The 19872-nt window shown below is 41.8% G+C and overlaps 1 protein-coding gene across 1 annotated transcript in view; it reads right to left on the bottom strand.

Annotated features, from left to right (window-relative positions):
* Nucleotides 1-644: 644 nt before the first annotated feature.
* Nucleotides 645-19872, bottom strand: part of LOC114642856 (lysophosphatidic acid receptor 6-like) — a 45202-nt gene continuing 25974 nt past the window's right edge. The window contains exon 2 of the mRNA XM_028791615.2: nucleotides 645-1767. Within this exon, the coding sequence (XP_028647448.1) occupies nucleotides 717-1757 (1041 nt within the window). The 5' untranslated portion in view covers nucleotides 1758-1767 and the 3' untranslated portion in view covers nucleotides 645-716. The remainder of the gene's footprint in view (nucleotides 1768-19872) is intronic.

The following is a 19872-nucleotide window of genomic DNA, read 5'->3' as shown; positions in this document are numbered from 1 at the left end:
GAATACTTAAATAAAATATGGAGTACATTCCTGGTGTGTGTTTATGTACTGCAGAAATTCTGGATTTCAACAAAAGTGGAAATATTTAAATGAAATTACCAGCATTTCAAATGTTTCGAAGCTCCTTTTGATGCCTTTCACAGGTTTGAATTGTAAGGTATCTGAGATCTGGATATTAAGAAAAAATGTATAATAAGGCAGTTTCATGAAATGTTTAAAAGTATTGTAAGACTCTGTTCAAAATAAACATTACTTTTAAAGCTAATTATACACAAATACTATACATGACATATATCATTAAAGAGTTACGAGAGTTATTTTAGAATAAGAGAAATAACGATTATCGCATTTAATTCCCTTCTCCATTTCTTATTTACCTATATATTTATTTCTGCCTTTCTTTTATTTATTGTTGCCTTATTAAAAAGCCCTAAGCAATTCTCCTTTGGCTAAGCTCTCCTTCTCAGGGGTGGGGTTTGATTTGTCTTCAATTTTGTTTGGTTATAAATTGATCTATTTGTATGGAATGATTACAATAAAAATTAATAAATAAAATATAAAAAAAAAAGAGTTACAAGAGTTAAAGATGAAGAAAATAATCCATTTTTTCATAACTTTCTGAAAATAAAAAAGTGAGGGATATTTGCAGATTCAGAGACATTTAAAATGGCAAAGTTGTGGCGTGTACAGCAATTCCCTTCACTTGTTTATGTGCTTCAACTACACGATTCTTTCTGAATAATTCTTTGGGGTCTTCTGGCAAAACATGCTGGAAGGAAGTCAAAATTGTCAATGCTAAAATAATACACAAAAGGATCCAGGCAGCAGTTGAGGCTGGCCATCACAGTTGCAACAGGTTTAGCAACACATGTAAAATTTAACAATCCTGGGTAAGGCAGTACATTGGTGCGTAATAAAATGTGCACAATCTGAACAACATGGAAGGGAAGGAAACAGATCGTCAACACCATCACAACCCCTGCTATGGTACAAAGGGATTTTTTCTTCAAGTACTGACTGCCTTTCTTTTTCTGGGTCATGTCAATAATGCGCCTGGCAATGATGGAGTAGCAGACAAGAATGGTGAGGAATGGTGTGACGAACCCCAGAACTGTTGACATAGTACTAAATGCAGCCAGTCGCTTAGTCCAGAAATCATGTGAAAAGTTTTCCATACAAGCAAGTTTGCCATTTGAAAACTTACGGGTTTTGGAACCCAGTAAAATAAATGTGACTGCAGCCAGAACAATAACCATCCATATGGTAAAAGAAGTGAATGTGCGATAAAAAGAATTTTGAAGTTGCAGGTACTTGATAGGATGCATAACTGCAATGTATCGGTCAATGCAAATACAAAACAAGAATATTGTGCAGCTGTACATATTGCAGAAAAAAAGGCAACCTGCCACCTTGCACAGAAAATCCCCAAACATCCAGTCATTCCCTCTGTGATGATATGAAATCATGAACGGTAGAGAGAAGGCAAAAAGAATGTCAATAATTATGATACTCAGCGTAAAGGCAGTGAAATGGGGGGATCTTTTCCACTGCTTATTTAAAATGTAGAGTGCAGTCATGTTTTCAATTAAACTGAAGACAAAGACAATGCTGTAGACAATGGGGAGAAGGTGGTGCTGAAATTGGGCCATTTCAGTGCACTGAAGACTGGAGTTCATGGATGAGTTGGCCTGCGTATTGGCGTTTGACTCCTGCAAGTCCAATGGGAAAGTGTTAGCCGTCCATGTTGTTAAGTCCATGGGGATTTCACTGAAAGACAAAGGGGAAGGAGTGTATTGTTATTATAAAGAAACTGGTGACTCTGAAGTGGAAAGAAGAAAGTGAGAAACGTTAATGTAAAAATTGCTCTGAATTAAGTGAAAATGGTGTCATTTTAAGTCTATAAAAAAGAATCAGAAAAGAGGATGTCAGTGACCCACAGAGGTATTTATCGCACACTCTTATGCTCAAGTTCTGTCTCCGCATTTTTCTTTAATGTTAATTTCTATCCACTCTCGCATACTGATGAGAAAATGAAAAATATGAATTGTATTCCATATATTACATTAAAGATGTAAGACTTTCTTATTTAATTACTAACTCTTCCCCACGGCTTCGCCTGAGTATTAGTGAAACAGGACAGTGAGGAGGGCCCCGGCCCAGCTCTCTACACCTGACGTCACTTTTCGACCTCCCCTCGGTCCGTAGCCTCTGTCTCAGATTAGCATGAATATATCACTCCTGCAAGCGAACTATGATTCTTAGAGCAGTGAGAGAAGTCGCAAAATCAACCGAAATGTTCAAGCAAATTATAGAAAAAAAACCCGATCTAAATCAGTTAAGTAGTTCTCTCATTTGCTAACTAAGCGGAGTTAAGGTTACGACCCGAGGTAGATGCGTGAGTGAGGGGGGCCGCCCCAAATCCTGATGAGTCACTCTCGGATCTGGGCTAATAAATCGGTACCGCGAGCGAACTATGATACTTAGCACAATGAGAAAGTCGCAAAATCAACGGAATGTTCAAGTAAATTATAGAAAAAACCTGATCTAAATCCGTTAAGTAGTTCTCTCATGAAAAGCAGACAGACATACAAACGGGTCTCAAAAACTATTAAGAAATTTCGCGCTTGGACCACAAAATTTTTAAAACTGTTTCTTATCAAGCACCTATGGGCCAAGGGTAACCTACATTCCAAATTTCAAGTCCTCCTCCTACATCAGTGACCTTCTCCATCACTATGTGCCTGCCCGCCCACTAAGGTCCTCTGATTCTGGTAATCTTGTTGTGCCCCACACTAATCTACACTCCATGGGTGACAAGGCCTTCAGCTCCATAGCGCCCAGACTCTGGAATGACCTACCGAAATTGATTAGATCAGCTGACTCCATGAATTCTTTTAAAAAACAACTCAAAACTCATCTGTTCAGGAAGGCTTTTAGCTCTACTTGACTTTATCACCCTTCTCTCAGTTTACTTCTCTGTCAAGATGCTCATGTAACCTGTATGTGTGTGTGCGAGACCATCAATTATGTTGTCTGTTAGGCTTTTCTCTGAATTTACTATCTTTATTTATCTGGTTTAGTACAATGCTATATACTGTATACCCTGCCATTCTTTCTTAAACTCTGTGAAGTGCCTTGAGCATGGGAAAGGTGCTATATAAATAAAATGTATTATTATTATTTATTATGGATGAGTGAGTCAGTGGTATTTGGCTTTTATTTATATATATATATATATATATATATATATATATATAAAACCACTTTTTCAAGTGTATTCATTTATTCTTTCAGGGGCTCCTGTCTTCTTGTTACAAGTCATGTCTCATGCCAATTTCAAAGGTTTAATTTAATTTATTTATCGATTTTAGAATGTTAAACACTTGCCCAGTGGATGAGTGTGTATGATCGCTGAAATAATGGGAGGGTGCGGCCCATCCTGTCCTCTCACCAGTGAATTCTGATCTTTTGACAAGCGATTGCTCTTTCTTTTCTGTTCTCCTTTCATTTTCAATGTCTTTTTTTTTCTTCTCTTTTATACACTTGCGTCTCTCTGTTCCTCACCCCACATCTGGCACTTGGCAAGTACTGCTCCGCTCCAGCAGATTATATTGCATGTTAATCTCTTAAGATTCATTGTTTTCAAAAAACCTCCTCCAATCAGCGACCGATTTGCTTGTAGGCTTCGCACAATTGAGCAACCCAAGACAGGCAAATGAACCCTAACATGTTACACAAAAAGGCCGGCACCTGTTATAAGAAAGTGATGAGGACATAAAATTGTGGGCCTGGGAACACAGAAAGGACCAAGTCATTAGGATAGCAGGTGGGTCAAAATACAACGAAAATATAACAATTTATGAAAATTCATAGACATATTTAGCAATCAGGAACTCGGGGGTTGTCAGGGTTAAGAATTATTACATTTCCAGTAATGGCGCACTGCATGAATGCACTTGACTTCCCAGTCCTACATTCCTAGTTTTCGTGCTCTTTCTCTGTACATTTAGTATTCGTTTGCTCAGATGTTGATGCAGCTCTTCTTTTCCCCACCCTAGCAGCCCGCTTCTTCTCTTCTTTCGTTGGCATCTTTTTGCGTTAAAATTGATTAAGTCGGTGTTTGTGTTACAATTACTTAATACGTTTTCCTTAATTTTTCACTTAAGCTGGCGCTTATGTCTTCAATCTGCCTCAAGAATGATTTAAGATATGAAGAGGTAGAAGAAGTGATGGCGAAGGTGGTAGGGATGAAAACAGCATTGGTATGCTTGCTGGCCACTGCCGAGAGTTGATTCTACAATAAAATAAAAAGAGGAATAACCTTGGCGGTCAATCATCACCCCAAAAGCGGATAGCGGACGTCACGTAGTATATGTGTACCAAATTTCAGTTCAGTAGCTCAAACAGTTTGTAAGCTACAGGTGATTTAAAATCCTGCACAGACAAACGGACAGCCACGGTAGCATTTTATATAAGAAGATGTAAAGACTTCTAGGATAATGAGCTTAAAGGAAGACATCTTTATAGAAGACAGCAAAATGATGGGTTTGTGGAGGAATTCTTTAGCACGAGGGTGTTGTACCTTGTTAGCCATTATGAATGTAGAGTTAAGTCAAGCAAAATGACACCTTTTATTGGCTAACTAAAAAGATTACAATATGCAAGCTTTCGAGGCAACTCAGGCCCCTTCTTCAGGCAAGATGTAATACAGAGACACACTCTAGGACGAGAAACAACATCGGTAAATCTGTAAGTGAGGAACTCTTGTGACACTCGCCTGACACTTGCCTTACACTCCTTAAATATGTCTTAGTGGAAACATCACTCAGGGTTGGGCAGCTGCAGTATTTATCAATAGGAAACAGTTCAGCACATGATGTCACCATGAGAAGTACATAAAGTGAGAAAGACATCATAGTTTATCTACGTCACAGTCACAGAGCTTATTTGTTTTACTTTGCATTAAGCTATGGATAGATACAAGGTGCCAGTGACGGGTGTGCAAAATCTTATTTTTCTGCAGTGCCACACAACATGGGATCCCTGTTTAATGGAATTTATAGCAACATCTTGTGTGTTCGATACATTTCATAGGGAAGAATTTCTGTTTCATGAAGGACACAAATTTATGGAAAAATCATTTTTCTGTTTAATTGCTGGACACTTTGGTCATTATTTGCACTATCTGCATTCACCTTAAACAAAAGACTTTAAAACTGGGAATAAAAATCCTTCTGTAGAACCACACATACATGATGTGCAACAATGGACCTGCAGTGAAACACGAGACGAGAACAACGTTCACGTCTGTGCTCTGGACATGACATTTAAAGGGACAGAACAACAACTGACGCGAATGTAAGCAACTCGTTAAGAACACGGCGGCGTGTATGTGAGTCGCTGGCCCAGAGTGCAACACTCGCCTTGACACGTCGTCTGCCTTGTTACCCGGGATCCATCAAACCCTGCAAAGTGGACACCATGTAACCTGCTTAGTCACAAAGACCTGGGATAACAGACCCACCGATGATTTGACCACAGAGGGGAAGGAGGACACTCCGTAGTTTAGGCACTGGGTAGGCTTCACCGGCACACTTGACTGCAGTTAAGTGGAGGCTGTGGAGGGACTGGGGTCCACCAGAAAGAAATGCTGGGTAAAGATCTGAAACAAAGCGGGAGAGACATGGGTTAGATGGCCTGGGTGTAGAAATAGCAGTGGCCTAGCGGTTCGTAGCTTTACCTCCGTCCATCCGTGTTCCAACCCTGTTTGAGGAGGGGGTGTGCTGGTACCAGTCCAATATTCTATGTGTTTTATGATCAGCATACAAAAGAACCTGAGGTAATCGGGGGTCTGGCTAGCCCTCTAGTGTGAAAAGTGTATTTTGGTGCAAAGTTTTCACGTGTTATTGTTATGCAACATTGAATCACAGTGGATTTGACTTTTTTGAACACAGATCAACGAAAAAAGAGTTTTTAATATGAAAATGAAAACAGAATTCTAGAAAATTGTTAAAATAAATTGCAAATATATCTCGCCAATTAATGTATAACATACTGTATCCAGCAGGGGGCGCTACCTCCCTTTTTGGAATGAGTTCTTTAGTAATTGTGGCGTGTTACATAACCCGAAACTATAGAGATCTCATTTAAAAAGGCGATACCCCTCCCTTAGTGATACAGCAGTAAGAAATCACATAGGAGAAATAACTTCACTTTCTTTAATGACAGATTACGTGGCACAGCAGACGAAGAAAGCCATGACAAGACCTTCCAGAGTGGGTGCCAGATGTGTAGAAGTCTGCCATTTTCGTCACTGCATTGGAAGGATTTTCCGTTATCTCCCATCCTTCCGTTGGCTTCAAAGGTGGGCCAGGCAATGTGCCAAGGCTTTATAATCTTTCTCCATGTGCAGACCCCTACTAAGGTAAATCATGCAATTCCAAAGAAGGCAAAAGAGAGGATAACGAGTTTGACACACAGAAATAGTATGCAATGGCCATTTTGCAGTTGTCCCTGTCTTGTCTTCTAATGCTTTCCTAGCAGTTCTAAATGATGAGCCCCTGCGCTAAATCTGGCTTTGTATTAGCTGTGCATCTGAGTACAAAGAAAAGTAGATTTATAAAATATTTGTACAGACAACAGTGACATATTAAACATATACACTTATAACACATACATATTCACCCTCTTCGAGACTGTATTTGGCAGAAGTACCTTTGGCAGCCATGACGGCCTTGAGTCTGTGTGCACAGGTCTCTGTAAGCTTTGCGCTCCTGCAAGCTGTGATTTTTTTCCCCATTCTTCTTTATCAAAGTGCTCAAGCTCTTTGCTGTCAGGCTGCTTGAGGATCCCGAGTGAACAGCCTTTGTCGAGTCCAGCAACAAATTGTTAGTTGCACCAAGCAACGGACTCTCAATAGGCCTCAAAAAAGAAGTTCAATATGCGCGTATGCAACTTCCACACAGATATCGAGATTTATGTAAGAAAACGTGACCGGAAAATGCGCACATGTTTACAGCAACTCTGACCCGCGCATACGCAACATTTCAAAAAAGCTGGGAACTGACAACACCCTTAATCAAGTAGGGCAATTCAGACGACCCAGCTAATGTCATTACATGTGCCAGGTATCAGCGGCTACCCGCTCACACACTGGCAACGAACCCCTGAATGCAGAGGAGCCATGCATGATGTCGTGCTCTCAGTTGCGGAGTACAGCCAAAAACTATTGAATTTGGGTAGGGGGGCTCAGTGGGTTACATGAGATGCTTCTCTGTCAGCCCGTGAAGTTCTGCAGTATCAAGGCTGATTAACACACTCCATTTACGGGAGGCGTTTGAGGTGCGCTCATGTGAGGAACATTTTACAGGGTGAGTGGGATTAGTAAACGGTAAATTACATAGAAATGTGTTTACTACGGAAGTGTATTAGGGCCACGGTGAAGAAGAAAAAAAGTATATGTCGAGAATAAGGTCAACATGTTGACTGTCATTAAAGTAGAACATCGTAAGCTAAACTTCATCTTAAAATGAATATTTAATTTACTGGATTTTCTCAAACCACATCATAAGTTACATAGCACATCAAATGTTTTGTGTTGTGTTCCCCGACCCAATTGTTAATCGCTGCGTGCTTCTCAAACTGACTTCCTCTACACTAAGAGGAGGCGTAGGCAGCGATCGCCGCACAGAATCCATTCACTTCATGATATTCCTGCTCTCTGAACATTTAGGAAGCTAAGATAAATACTTGATATCATTTTCATGATGAAGTGCATTAAAGCAGGTATTAATCATGTGGGGGGCATGGTGGCGTGGAGGTCCCGGGTGTTCCCTGCTTTGAATTTACATGTTTTTCTGGTGCGTTTACTCGCCGTGCTTCAGATTCCTTTCAAAGTCATGTAGGCTGAGGGGTTTTGTTCTGATAGATTGACCCTGCTAGTGTATGTTTTGCTAGGGTTGCCAGGCGTCCCTTATATACGGGACATGTCCCATATTTGATAATTGTGTCCCCTGTCCCGTACTGACCTTTCAGGGACACGCAAATGTCCCGTACTTAGTTCAAATTTCGTAATAAAAATAAATTTTTACTACCTTCTTACGGTACTTAGTTGTAAGTTTATAAGTAATTTTCTTTTCTTTTCTCAGATTCTCTTGATGAAAATAACCCAAATGTATCGAGGAAATGAGTGTTTGCTGCCTGTCTGCAACTTGTTCAGTTGTTATGGTTGACTGAGGACACGCAGCGACACTCTTACCGTTTTGCAGTTCTGTGTCAGCATTGCAACATACAGTGACTGTCAACAAAGTGTTGTTACTACTCGCCACGGCCTGTACTAAATAATAATTGCATTTCTGTGTTGTCTGTGTTAAATAAATATTTTCAAATGATTTCACTTTTACAGAATTTTTTTTAGCTTGTACTCAATTATTTTCAAATGATTTTAGTTTTGTTTTCCTCATAACCCATTAAAATCCTTGCTTTATGTTTTTAACTTACGTCTCTACTTTTATATAATACATTGGTCTGGGTGTGTAGGGGGTATGTATAAATTTATATATATATATATAGTAATATAGAGAGAGATTTTAAGAGTGTCCCGTATTTCTAATTTTCTAATCTGTCAACCCTATGTGTTGCTCATAGTCACCCTGCGATGTGCTGGTGCCTCACACACAATGCTTGCTGGGATGGGCGCAACCCTGAATGGTTGGCATAACTAAACATGTATAACAGTTGTGAACACTCCGTGGTCTAAGTTTATAACTAGTTTTAATTTCACAAAGACGTTTATCGTGTGGTGACTGGTTAGGTGGAGAAAGAGGAACTGGAGGTTTGGTACGTCAGACAGAGACAGCACCCATGTAATAAAGAAAGCGCGCTCAGAAGAACATCCATTGAATTCTGTGTTCGTGTCTCTGACCACCAGATCACAAACCCAACATTTACACAATATTTAAGTTAAACCTGTGCGATAGCCATTCATACATCCAGTTTTTTGGAGCCTTGTCACACCTGCCATAAAGTTCTCTACACTGAACGTACACCTGGGGACCCCTTACTGCGAGGGAGCAGCACTACCGCCTCACTACCGTGCATGTTTAATGCCTGCTTTAATGCATTTCATCATGAAAATGATATCAAGTATTTATCTTAGCATTCTAAATGTTCAGAGAGCAGGAATATCATGAAGTGAATGGATTCTTAGTGGCGATCGCTGCCGGCGCCTCCTCAGTGCAGGATGAAGTCAGTTTAAGTAGCGTGTAGCGATTAACAACTCGGTCGGGGAACACTTAATGCAAAGCATTTAATGTGCTACATAATTTATGACGGGGTTTGAGAAAATCTAGTAGTGTTAAACAGTCATTTTAAGATGAAGTTTAGTTTGACATTCTACTTTAATGACAAAATAAACTACAAGAATAAAGTGGAAATGTCGAGAATAAAGTCAACATGTCAACTTTATTCTCGTCATATAGTTTATTTTTTCTTCACTGTGTCTGTATTTTTTTTCTTCTCTGTGGCCCAAATACGCTTCCATAGTTTACATTCGGTTTAATACTTAAGATTTTTTTTGCCGTGCACATATTTTCACCTGTGAATCCAAGGGCTTTATAAATGAGGCCCCAGGACATTCACTTTGTTCTTTTTAAACTATTCCTGCGTATCTTTGCCGTTATGCTTGAGCTCGTTGTCATGCTGAAAAGAAAATCTTCTCCCAAGGTGCGAGTTTCTTCTCTACATTTTACTGCTTTCATTGTCCCCTCTGTCCTCACATGCCAACAAGGGCCTGCTGCACAGAAGCATCCCACAGTACCACACTTTCACCACCATGTTTCCCAGTAGGGATGGTGTGTTTTGGATAAGGTGCAATGTTCAGCTTACACCAAATATGGCGTTTAGTCTGATGGTCAAAAAGTTCATCAGATCATAGAAGGCGACCTCACACTCTTCCATGTGCCTTCTGCTGAGATGTGGCTTTCTCTTTCCCATTTTCCCATAAAGCTGTGACTGGTGAAGCAGCAAGGCAGCAGTTGTTGTCTGCACAGTCTCTCCAGTCTGAATCACTGTAGCTTGTAACTCCTTCAGAATTATCACAGACCTCTCGGTGTCCGCTCTCAGTAGCTGCCTTCTACAGTCCTGGCCAGAAGTTTTGAGAATGACACAAATATTAATTTTCAGTTTTTATGATGGCAGTTTGCATATACTCCAGAATGTTATGAAGAGTGATCAGATGAATTGTAATTAATTTCAAAGTCCCTCTTTGCCATGAAAATGAACTTAATTCCAAAACACTCATTTCCACAGCATTTCAGCCCTGCCACAAAAGGACCTGCTGACATCACTTCAGAGATCCTCTTGTTAACACCGGTGAGAGTGTTGACGAGGACAAGGCTGGAGATCACTCTGCCACGCTGGTTGAGTCAGAATAGAGAGGTTCCATTGTTGTGAAGATGGCTTCAGGGCACCCAAGAAAGTCCAGCAAGTGCCAGGACCATCTCCTAAAGTTGATTCAGCTGTGGGATCGGGGCACCACCAGTGCAGAGCTTGCTCAGGAATGGCAGCAGGTAGTTGTGAGTGCATCTGCACACATAGTGAGGATGGCCTGCCGAGAAGGGCAGCAAAGAAGCCACTTCTCTCCAAAGAAAACATCAGAGACAGACTGATATTCTGCAAAAGGTACAGAGATTGAACTGCTGAGGACTGCTGGAGTAAAGTCATTTTCTCTGATGAATCCCCTTTCCGATAGTTTGAGGCATCCAGAAAAAAGAAAAGGTGAGCGCTACCATCAGTCCTGTGTCTGGCCAACAATAAAGCATCCTGAGACCATTCATGTGTGGGGTTACTTCTAAGCCAAGGGAGTGGGCTCACTCACAATTTTGCCTATGAACACAGCCATGAATGAAGAACGGTAAACATCCTCCGAGAGCAACTTCTCCCAACCATCCAAGAACAGTTTGGTGATGAACAATGCCTTTTCCGGCATGATGGAGCTCCGTGCCATAAGTCATAAGTGATAACTAAGTGGCTCAGAGATCAAAACATTGAAATTTTGGTTCCATGGACAGGAAACTCCCCAGACCTTAATCCCAATGAGAACTTGTGGTCAAACCTGAAGAGGCGGATGGACAAACAAAAACTGACAAACTCCAAGCATTGATTATGCAAGAATAGGCTGCCATCATTCAGGATTTGGCCCAGATGTTGATTGCCAGCATGCCAGGGTGAATTGCAGAGGTCTTGAAAAAGAAGGGCCAACACTGCAGATATTAACTCTTTGCATAAACTTAATGTAATTGTCAATAAAAGCCTTTGAAACTTATGAAATTCTTGTAATTATACTTCAGTATACCATAGAAACACCTGACAAAAAAATCTAAAAACAATGAAGCAACAGACTTTGTGAAAACCAATACTTGTGTCCTTCTCAAAACTGTTGGCCACAACTGTAGTTTATGTGGATGTACTGACGGTCATCCAGGTGTAATAAGCACAAGTTTAATATGTCACTGTACTCTATGCAAATATATCTTATAAATCGGCCTTTTTCTACTCACATGCACAGTGGACACAGAGCCAGATTTAGCACAGGGGTTCACCATATAGAACTGCTAGGCAAGCATTATAAGACAAGACAGGTAGACACAACTGGAAATGGACAGTCTGACAGAGGACTGTTGTATACTATTTTTAGTCTGTCAAAGTCAGCATAAAACTGTAAACCCGTTTGCCTTGTTTGGAATTGCATGATTCACCTAAGTGGGGGCCTACACGTGAAGAAAGAGTATAAAGCCTTGGCACATTGCCCGGCAAACCTTTGAAGCCAACATACGGATGGGAGATAACGTCATCTGATCCTGAAAATCCTTCCAATGCAACGGCAAAAATGGCAGACTACACATCGGGCCCCCACTCCCGAACTGGGTTCTTGCCATTGGCTTCTGTTGTCTGTTATGCTGCGTAAGCCGTCATTAACCAAAGCTAATTATTTCTCCTATGTGATTTCTTACTGCCGTATCACTAAGGGAGGGGTATCGCCTTTTTATATTATATCTATATAGCTTTGGGTTATGTAACACGCCGCAATTACAAAAGAACTCATTCCAAGGGAGTTAGCACCCCCTGCTGGATACATCAGGTCATCAGGTTGTATTATTTTTGTGGGTGTAGGGCAGGGGTGTCGAACTCCAGCCTTGGAGGGCCGCAGTGGCAGCAGGTTTTCATTTAGCCATCTTCTTCATTAATGACCAGTTTTTGCTGCTAATTAACTTCTTTTGCCTTTGTTTTAATTAACTTGACTCAGACCCCGTAGTTCTTTCTTTATCCTTAATGAGGAGCCAAACAATAATGAGACACAAAACAAGCTGCCACATCACCAGCTAACCACATTATCTGAACATAAAGAAAGGTGAGGGTCACAGTAAGGTTAATCTCCGAGGTCATCAAAACATCTCGAAGGTGTTCTTAGAAAAAACAGAAAATCAACAGTTTTGGAAATGTTTGCTATGGTAGAATGAGAGCAGCAACAAGCTGTGGAAATAAATAATGAGTTTAATTAACAGCAAGAATTGGCTTCTCATTAAGAGATTGGTTGGAGTTTGAAGCCCCAGTTTAGTTATATAACCCGCTATATCCTAACTACAGGGTCACAGGGGTCTGCTGGAGCCAATCCCAGTCAATACAGGGCGCAAGGCAGGAAACAAACCCCGGGCAGGGCGCAAGCCCACCGCAGGGCACACACACACACACACACACCAAGCACACACTAGGGGCAATTTAGGGTCGCCAATGCAGCTAACCTGCATGTCTTTGGACTGTGGGAGGAAACCCACGCAGACACGGGGAGAACATGCAAACTCCACGCAGGGAGGACCGGGGAAGCGAACCCAGGATTCCTAACTGCGAGGTAGCAGCGCTACCACTGCGCTACCATGCCGCCGATTCAACAATAAAATATGAAAACTACCAACGTGAATATTTTTTAAAGGCACCGTGGCTATTGAGAATTCTATCACTTAAAGGAAATGCTTATCTTGATAAGCCATGTCATAAATATATGATATATATTTATCATACATACTGTATATTATATACAGTAATATATATGGAAGAGAAGGTCTGTGATACGGTTTGCATATTTGCAGCTGGAGATTCGCAAAGGGAGGAAAAATGAATCACGTATCATAAAGTAGTTTTTATTCCTGAGCTTTCAACCCCTACCAGGGGTTTTCATCAGAGGATAATGCTTAGACTTACAAGAATCAAAGGCAATATATAGCAACACATTACGTGGATGGGGTGGGGGGGGGTGGCTAAGTCAGTGTGATGGGGGGGGTATTGGGTGTACAGTTTATTTATTATGAACATGTTCTTCTTAAGTTTGCATATGCTGGATTTATGTCCAAGTGTCTGGATCTCCAGCTGCAAATATATATATACTGTATATATATATAGTGACGGACCATCAAGGCCCTTACCCGGCCAGGACACCTTTGGCATAGAAGGACCTGGGGGGAGGGCTTATATTGGCTACTAAACCCCCCCACATGGACCAATAGAGGGCAGTCCCCTTGGCTTACAGTGGGGCCACGGGTTTGGAGCATGGAAGCTCAATGCTGTTGGGGCCCATGGCCACCACCAGGGGGCACCTGGACGTTTATTGGGCCCTGTTTGGTAGCACTTTCACCACACTAGGATATAATATATATTTATTGTACAATTATTACATTATATATATTCATTATAATTATTATATATATTATTACATAATACAGGGTGAGTCAAAATTATGTGAACATTTGAATGGAGGAAACAATGTATTCACAAAACATACTTCATATGTGCAAGATGATTTACAGGAATGTCTCAACCTGTTCACCATCATGTATCATATGTGGCACATAAATTGTCCACAAAACATGTAAATAAGTATATACATAGCAGTACCATTGTGTAATTTTGACTCACCCTGTCTATATTTATATATATATTTATGTAAAGAGCTTCTGTAAAAAGCCAAATCTCCCCCGGAGGACAAACACAATTCTATCATCTGTACATAAATGCATGACACCGCTTTTCCTGAGGCAATACACATGTAGACACTGTTTGTGTGCAGCAATAAAATCATGCAGATTAGGGTGAAGTGTGAGCCATAAGCCAGTTGGCCACCCGTCACAGTTCACAGGCCTCGCTGACGCGGTTATAGGAATGCCCGTTCCTCCAAGGCAGGCACAGCGTGCCATCTAGAGCTCCTGTTTAGGGTTTTTCTCTGAAAGTCTCTGCCATCTTTTGCATTCCCTCTTCAGACTTGTAGAGTGTTTTATTTTTTCAACTTTTACTATTTACTTTGCTTATTCATTTTTCTGAGGTTCAAAATAGTTTCTTTAGGGGTTTTCAGCCTCGGTGAATATAAAGGTGTAATTGTTTCTGAGAAATGCTTGTTTTTTTACTTGCGTTATATTTGATATTTTTAAGAAGGTGCTGCCATTTTTGTTACCAGTTGTTATGATGTGATGCAGTACTTTTACATGCCGGACCTCCTGAGGTTGTGCATCGTGTCATCAGTTACATGGCATTGCCTTCTATGCGGCTATTTAAAAAATATAAAACAATAAACTCTTCCCATTTCTTTTCATAGCTCTTTCTCCTTTCAGTGCATTGGGTTTAGACGCTTGGCTCGGCTGGCTATTGGGTTACAGACTTGTGCTTAGTTTGTGCCTGCTTATCATGGCCGTCTGCACGGCTTTTGACGTGCCAGGTTCCTTGTGGGAGAACAGAATGGCAGCCGCCACTCAAGCATCTGTGCCCACCCTGCCTGGGAAGAGCTGTTTGATGGCTGCTACAAGCTCAGTTGAGGGCAGCAAGTGATTTACAGCACAACATGGCCTGACTTTCAAGCTTTCAAGGGGGTCTGAAGGGTTAATTAAGGGCTCTCAGTATTTTTACAAGGTGGTTATAATGGTTGACCATGACATGCACCACAATCCCTTTTATGCATATCCATCCATCCATCCATCCATTCAAATATTTGCCAATCCCAGCAATCACTGGGCACAAGGCAGGAGCGACACCTGGATACGGCGCCAGTCCATCGCAGGACAAACCCACTGTAGACAAAGGGCTGAAGTGTTGCACTGTGATCACAGAGTTTTATTCCACCTTGCGTTATTTTACTTAAAACAGCTAACTGAGGCCATGAATGGACACCGCTGAAGCATTTATGCCACATAAGCAAACCGACAGGGAGAAGGTGAAACAGAAATAAGAAGCAGCAACTCAGGCAGGCGATTAAAGGAGAGTAGGTGTACCCCTTGCCGGGTGACAGTCACCTTATGATGAGGAGTTATTTCAAATTGGACTGCGCTAGCAAAGAGATGTTTGGAAATTGCATGTTCTTATTTTGGAGGCAAAGACTGTGAGAAAAGTATAAAGCTCTGGCAAGTGTGCTGAAAATGGACAGATGGAAGACATCACTCCTGCCCATACCAGGGAACCGTGCCACCTGCACTCTCAAAGTGGTCTGAGCCAACCCATGACTGCATCACGCTTTGCCAAGAGCTTTCTTTGAAATTGTATTATTGTGAGGGTCAGTGGTGCTACGTGATTAATATCATCGTAAATTCATTTAGTGCGGAGTCCTGTCTTTTTCGTAGGGTTGTCCTGTTTACGTGTTTGTGTGTCTATGTAAATATGCTCCCCTGGAAACAATGGAGGGAAGGATAACACTGTGGAACCGTGGCCCCTCACGATAATTGATCCTGTCAATTCCATCATCTGCTTCCAATCATTCACTATTTAAATGGAAGGACAGAAAGGAAAACAAACAAAAAACCATTCCGTTCAACTAGACCGCCATTTCACTACAGAGACAGGAGAGAGCAGCAAATCAAATCATTCACCCCTTTGTCTACCTGCCCCTTTCAACGCCCGACAACAACATCTTTGCACCACATAACCCCGGGGTTCTGGATTACGCTACGTACCGAGGATAAGCACGGTGAGACTGTTTCTTGTTGTTTAGGGAGAGGAGGAAGAGGAGCAAGCCATCATTTTCAACCGTGTAATTTCCAGCTGAACCAGGTTCACAAACATGACCCATTTTCCTTTAAATCTTCTGGACTTTTATGTGCGTTTTGTGCTTTCTGTGTGTCTTATTGAGTTCGTGTTCAGTGTGGGGTCAATGGGGGGTTTTGACACTGGCTCCGTGCCGCTCACTTTTAAAATTGCTTCTGTAACCCCAATGTTAAAAAGTCTGGCCTTGATGCTGACAATCTTAACAATTTCTGGCCTATTTCCCACTTACCTTTCCTGTCAAAAGTTCTTGAGCGTGTTGTAGCTTCCCAACTCACCAATTACCTAACCTCTAATAATTTGATGGAACCCTTTCAGTCTGGATTCAGACTGTGAAACTGCTCTGCTACGGGTAACCAATGATTTGCTTATGGCAGCAGACTCTGGACAAACCAACATATTAATTCTGTTAGACCTCAGTGCAGCATTTGACACTGTCAGACATGACATCCTACTGATCAGAATGGAGAACATGATGGGTATCTCTGGCACTGCCCTCCAGTGGTTCAAGTCCTATCTGACTGATAGGCAAGAGTTTGTTAGTCTTGGCAACAGTAGATCCAGCTCAGTGTCAGTCACACAAGGAGTCACTCAAAGCTCTGTCCTCGGTCCTCTTCTCTTCTGTATTTACATGCTTCCCCTTGGTCATATTATCCGTAGTTATGGACTGGGTTATCATTTTTATGCAGATGATACCCAGCTCTACTTCAATGTTAAAAGTGGAGCTTCATCAGAGCTTTCTCAGCTCACAACCTGCCTTAGTGAAATTAAAACCTGGATGGAGCAGAACTATTTAAAATTAAATTGCAATAAAACTGAACTCCTGCAAATTGGGACTAAAATGCAACTTAATAAAATGAGCTCCTTCCCAGTCCATCTTGGCAGTGATCTCATCAGACCTGCCTCTACTGTAAAAAATCTTGGTGTCATTTTTGATTCCTCCTTCTCTTATTCCACCCACATAAATCACATTAAGAAACTTTCTTACTTTCACCTCCGTAACATATCCCGTGTTCGCTCCTTCCTCTCCTTCTCTAATGCTGAGAAACTTGTCCCTGCTTTTATCACATCCCGCATCGATTATTGTAATTCCCTACTGGCAGGTGCCCCTTCTAATCTTATATCACAGCTCCAGCTTATTCAAAACTCAGCTGCAAGAGTCCTTACTGGAACCAGCAGCAGCGAGCACATCACACCCATCCTGCTCCGTCTCCACTGGCTCCCTGTGTCCTACAGAATCGAATATAAAATCCTACTAATAACCTACAAAGCTTTAAATAACCTCGCGCCAAACTACATCAGTGACCTTCTCCATCACTATGTGCCTGCCCACCCACTAAGGTCCTCTGATTCTGGTAATCTTGTTGTGCCCCTCACTAATCTACACTCCATGGGTGACTGGGCCTTCAGCTGTATAGCGCCCAGACTCTGGAATGACCTACCAAAATTAATCAGGTCAGCTGACTCCATGAATTCTTTTAAAAAACAACTCAAAACTCATCTGTTCAGGAAGGCTTTTAGCTCTACTTGACTTTATTACCCTTCTCTCAGTTTACTTCTCTATCAAGATGATCATGTAACCTGCATGTGTGTGCTAGACCAGCAATTATGTTGTCTGTTTTTTTCAGTATTTACTGTCTTAATCTTCTTTATTTATCTGGTTTGTACAATGCTATATACTGTATATTCTGCCGTTCTTTATTATATTCTGTAAATGCCTTGAGCATGGGAAAGGCGCTATATAAATAAAATGTATTATTATATTAACTTTGTGCTGCATCTTTTCTTTTTATTATTACTTTCCACTGGACACTTTTGGGGTTGAATGTTATGTCGGGGTTGATTGGGGTATGATGTATACTGTATATTGTGTGATACGCTGCCCGGACACAGACAGACGGACACCATATTAAAGTCCACCACACGTTTATTGTGCATAATTACAGTCCAATAAAGTGCACAACCCAGTGTCTCAAGCACCAAACTCCCCCAAAGTCCAGGCCTCTCTCAGTCTCTGCCTGCTCTTCAGGCCGCCGCCACTCTCCTGCACACAAACCTTGTCCACTCCTCACCTGACTCCAGTCCTCCTCTGCAGGGAGGCGGCCCCTTTTATAATTCCCCGGATGGGCTCCAGGTGATCCCCGACACTCCCTAGACACTCCCTTGTGTGGCGGAAGTGCCGGCTGTATTCCCGGAAGCCCTCCGGGTGTTTCCAGTCTTCTTCCCCCCAGCACTTCCTGGTGTGGCGGAATAGTGTTGGGGTTCCGGGTCCTTCAGGCATGGGGGCGCCCCCTGACGGAGACCACGGGCCCCTACAGGGTTGGGCTTCCAAGCCCTGCACCCGTGGCCCCTAAAGGAACCAGGGTGGTCTGGAGGAGGCAAGAGCCCTCCTCCTGTCTTCCTGGGCGTCCCGGCTGGATGCCACCCCCAGCCGTCTGCCACAATTGTTTGGAGTTTGTTCATTTCTTTCTTTATTAATATATACTCATTTTATTATTTTACATACTGTTTGTTTTTTGGCTTATTTTTCATCATCGATTGGGGGGAGTTTATTTTGAAGAAGTACGGCTTATCGGGTCTAATGTCCACAACTCGCCAGGCCACGGGTCTTGGTGGTGTAGCTGCCGGTTAGGGAGACTGAGTCAGCCATTACAAAGCTAAGCGTATCCATTATAGATTTTTTCTTTCTTCATATTAGAATTACCGCCATACCACTAGCGACGAAGGTAATATTTTATTTTATAATACTAGGGGGCTGTGCTCCCTGCTCGCCAACCCCCCGGGCGGGTGCTATGCACCAGCCACTTCGCATCTCTGTCACTCGAGTATGTGGATTTCACTTTCACCAAACAACAAATCTTTTAATTCTCGTGGATACGCCTCTTCATTGGAAAGAAACACTACTTTTCCCTGATGGCAACACGAATTAGACGATCTACAAGTCTCCGACTTAAAGTTTAAAGCCGAACAATATCTATATACTTCTGTCATATCTCCTATGTCCATATATTCTCTTTCCGCTGTTCTGTTTTTTCACAGAGTAATAATTTCCATTTGTTAGCGCTAATGCGATTTTTACTATCAGTTTTTTGAGACTTTCAAATTTTAGTACATTCCTAATCTCTAACCTGCTCTACATGTGTATCACACCAATGTTTTTGAACCTCTTTACGACGTTCTACTTTGTCTTCTACTCTTTGTCTTTTATTTCCGACCCTGCTTGGAGCTGAGAGCGCAGGAACTGTGCCTGACAACAGCATTCACACGAATGAGAAGTGAGTGGACGGTGGGTGTGGTTGTAAATGTTTGAGAGGAGGGCGGGACTTGTCAAAATCTCTTGGCAAAAAGTCTCATCTTGCGGGACCTGAAATTATCTCTCGCGGGAGTTGAAATGATCTCAGAGAAAGTCTTGTCTTAGGATTTCCATTTATAATAGAGAGATATAGACTTTTGGTTGCACTGTCTAATGAACATATTGCCAGGGGGTTTATCCCCCTGCTGGATTACCACACACATGCGGAACTGTTCAGCAACACCAAACCACCTAACCTGCATGTCTTTGGAGTGTGGGAGGGAACTAAAGAAGGCCACACAAACACAGGGAGAACATGCAGGGAGCACCAGGGACGAGGACCCCGGTCTCATTGTTGTGAGGCAGCACTGTTAAGCTGAGCTTAAACGTTGTTATTTAATACGTTTGAGAAAAAACAAAAGGCAATCGATCTTGTGTATGTTTGTTTAAATAAAGATTGAGTGTGAAGAGGGCTAGAGACTGTTTCCGGAAGTCACGGTCAGCGT

This window comes from Erpetoichthys calabaricus, chromosome 11, assembly GCF_900747795.2.
Source record: "Erpetoichthys calabaricus chromosome 11, fErpCal1.3, whole genome shotgun sequence".
NCBI lineage: Eukaryota > Metazoa > Chordata > Cladistia > Polypteriformes > Polypteridae > Erpetoichthys > Erpetoichthys calabaricus.
Note: the sequence above shows the minus strand (reverse complement) of the source record. Positions and strands in the feature narration are given on the sequence as shown.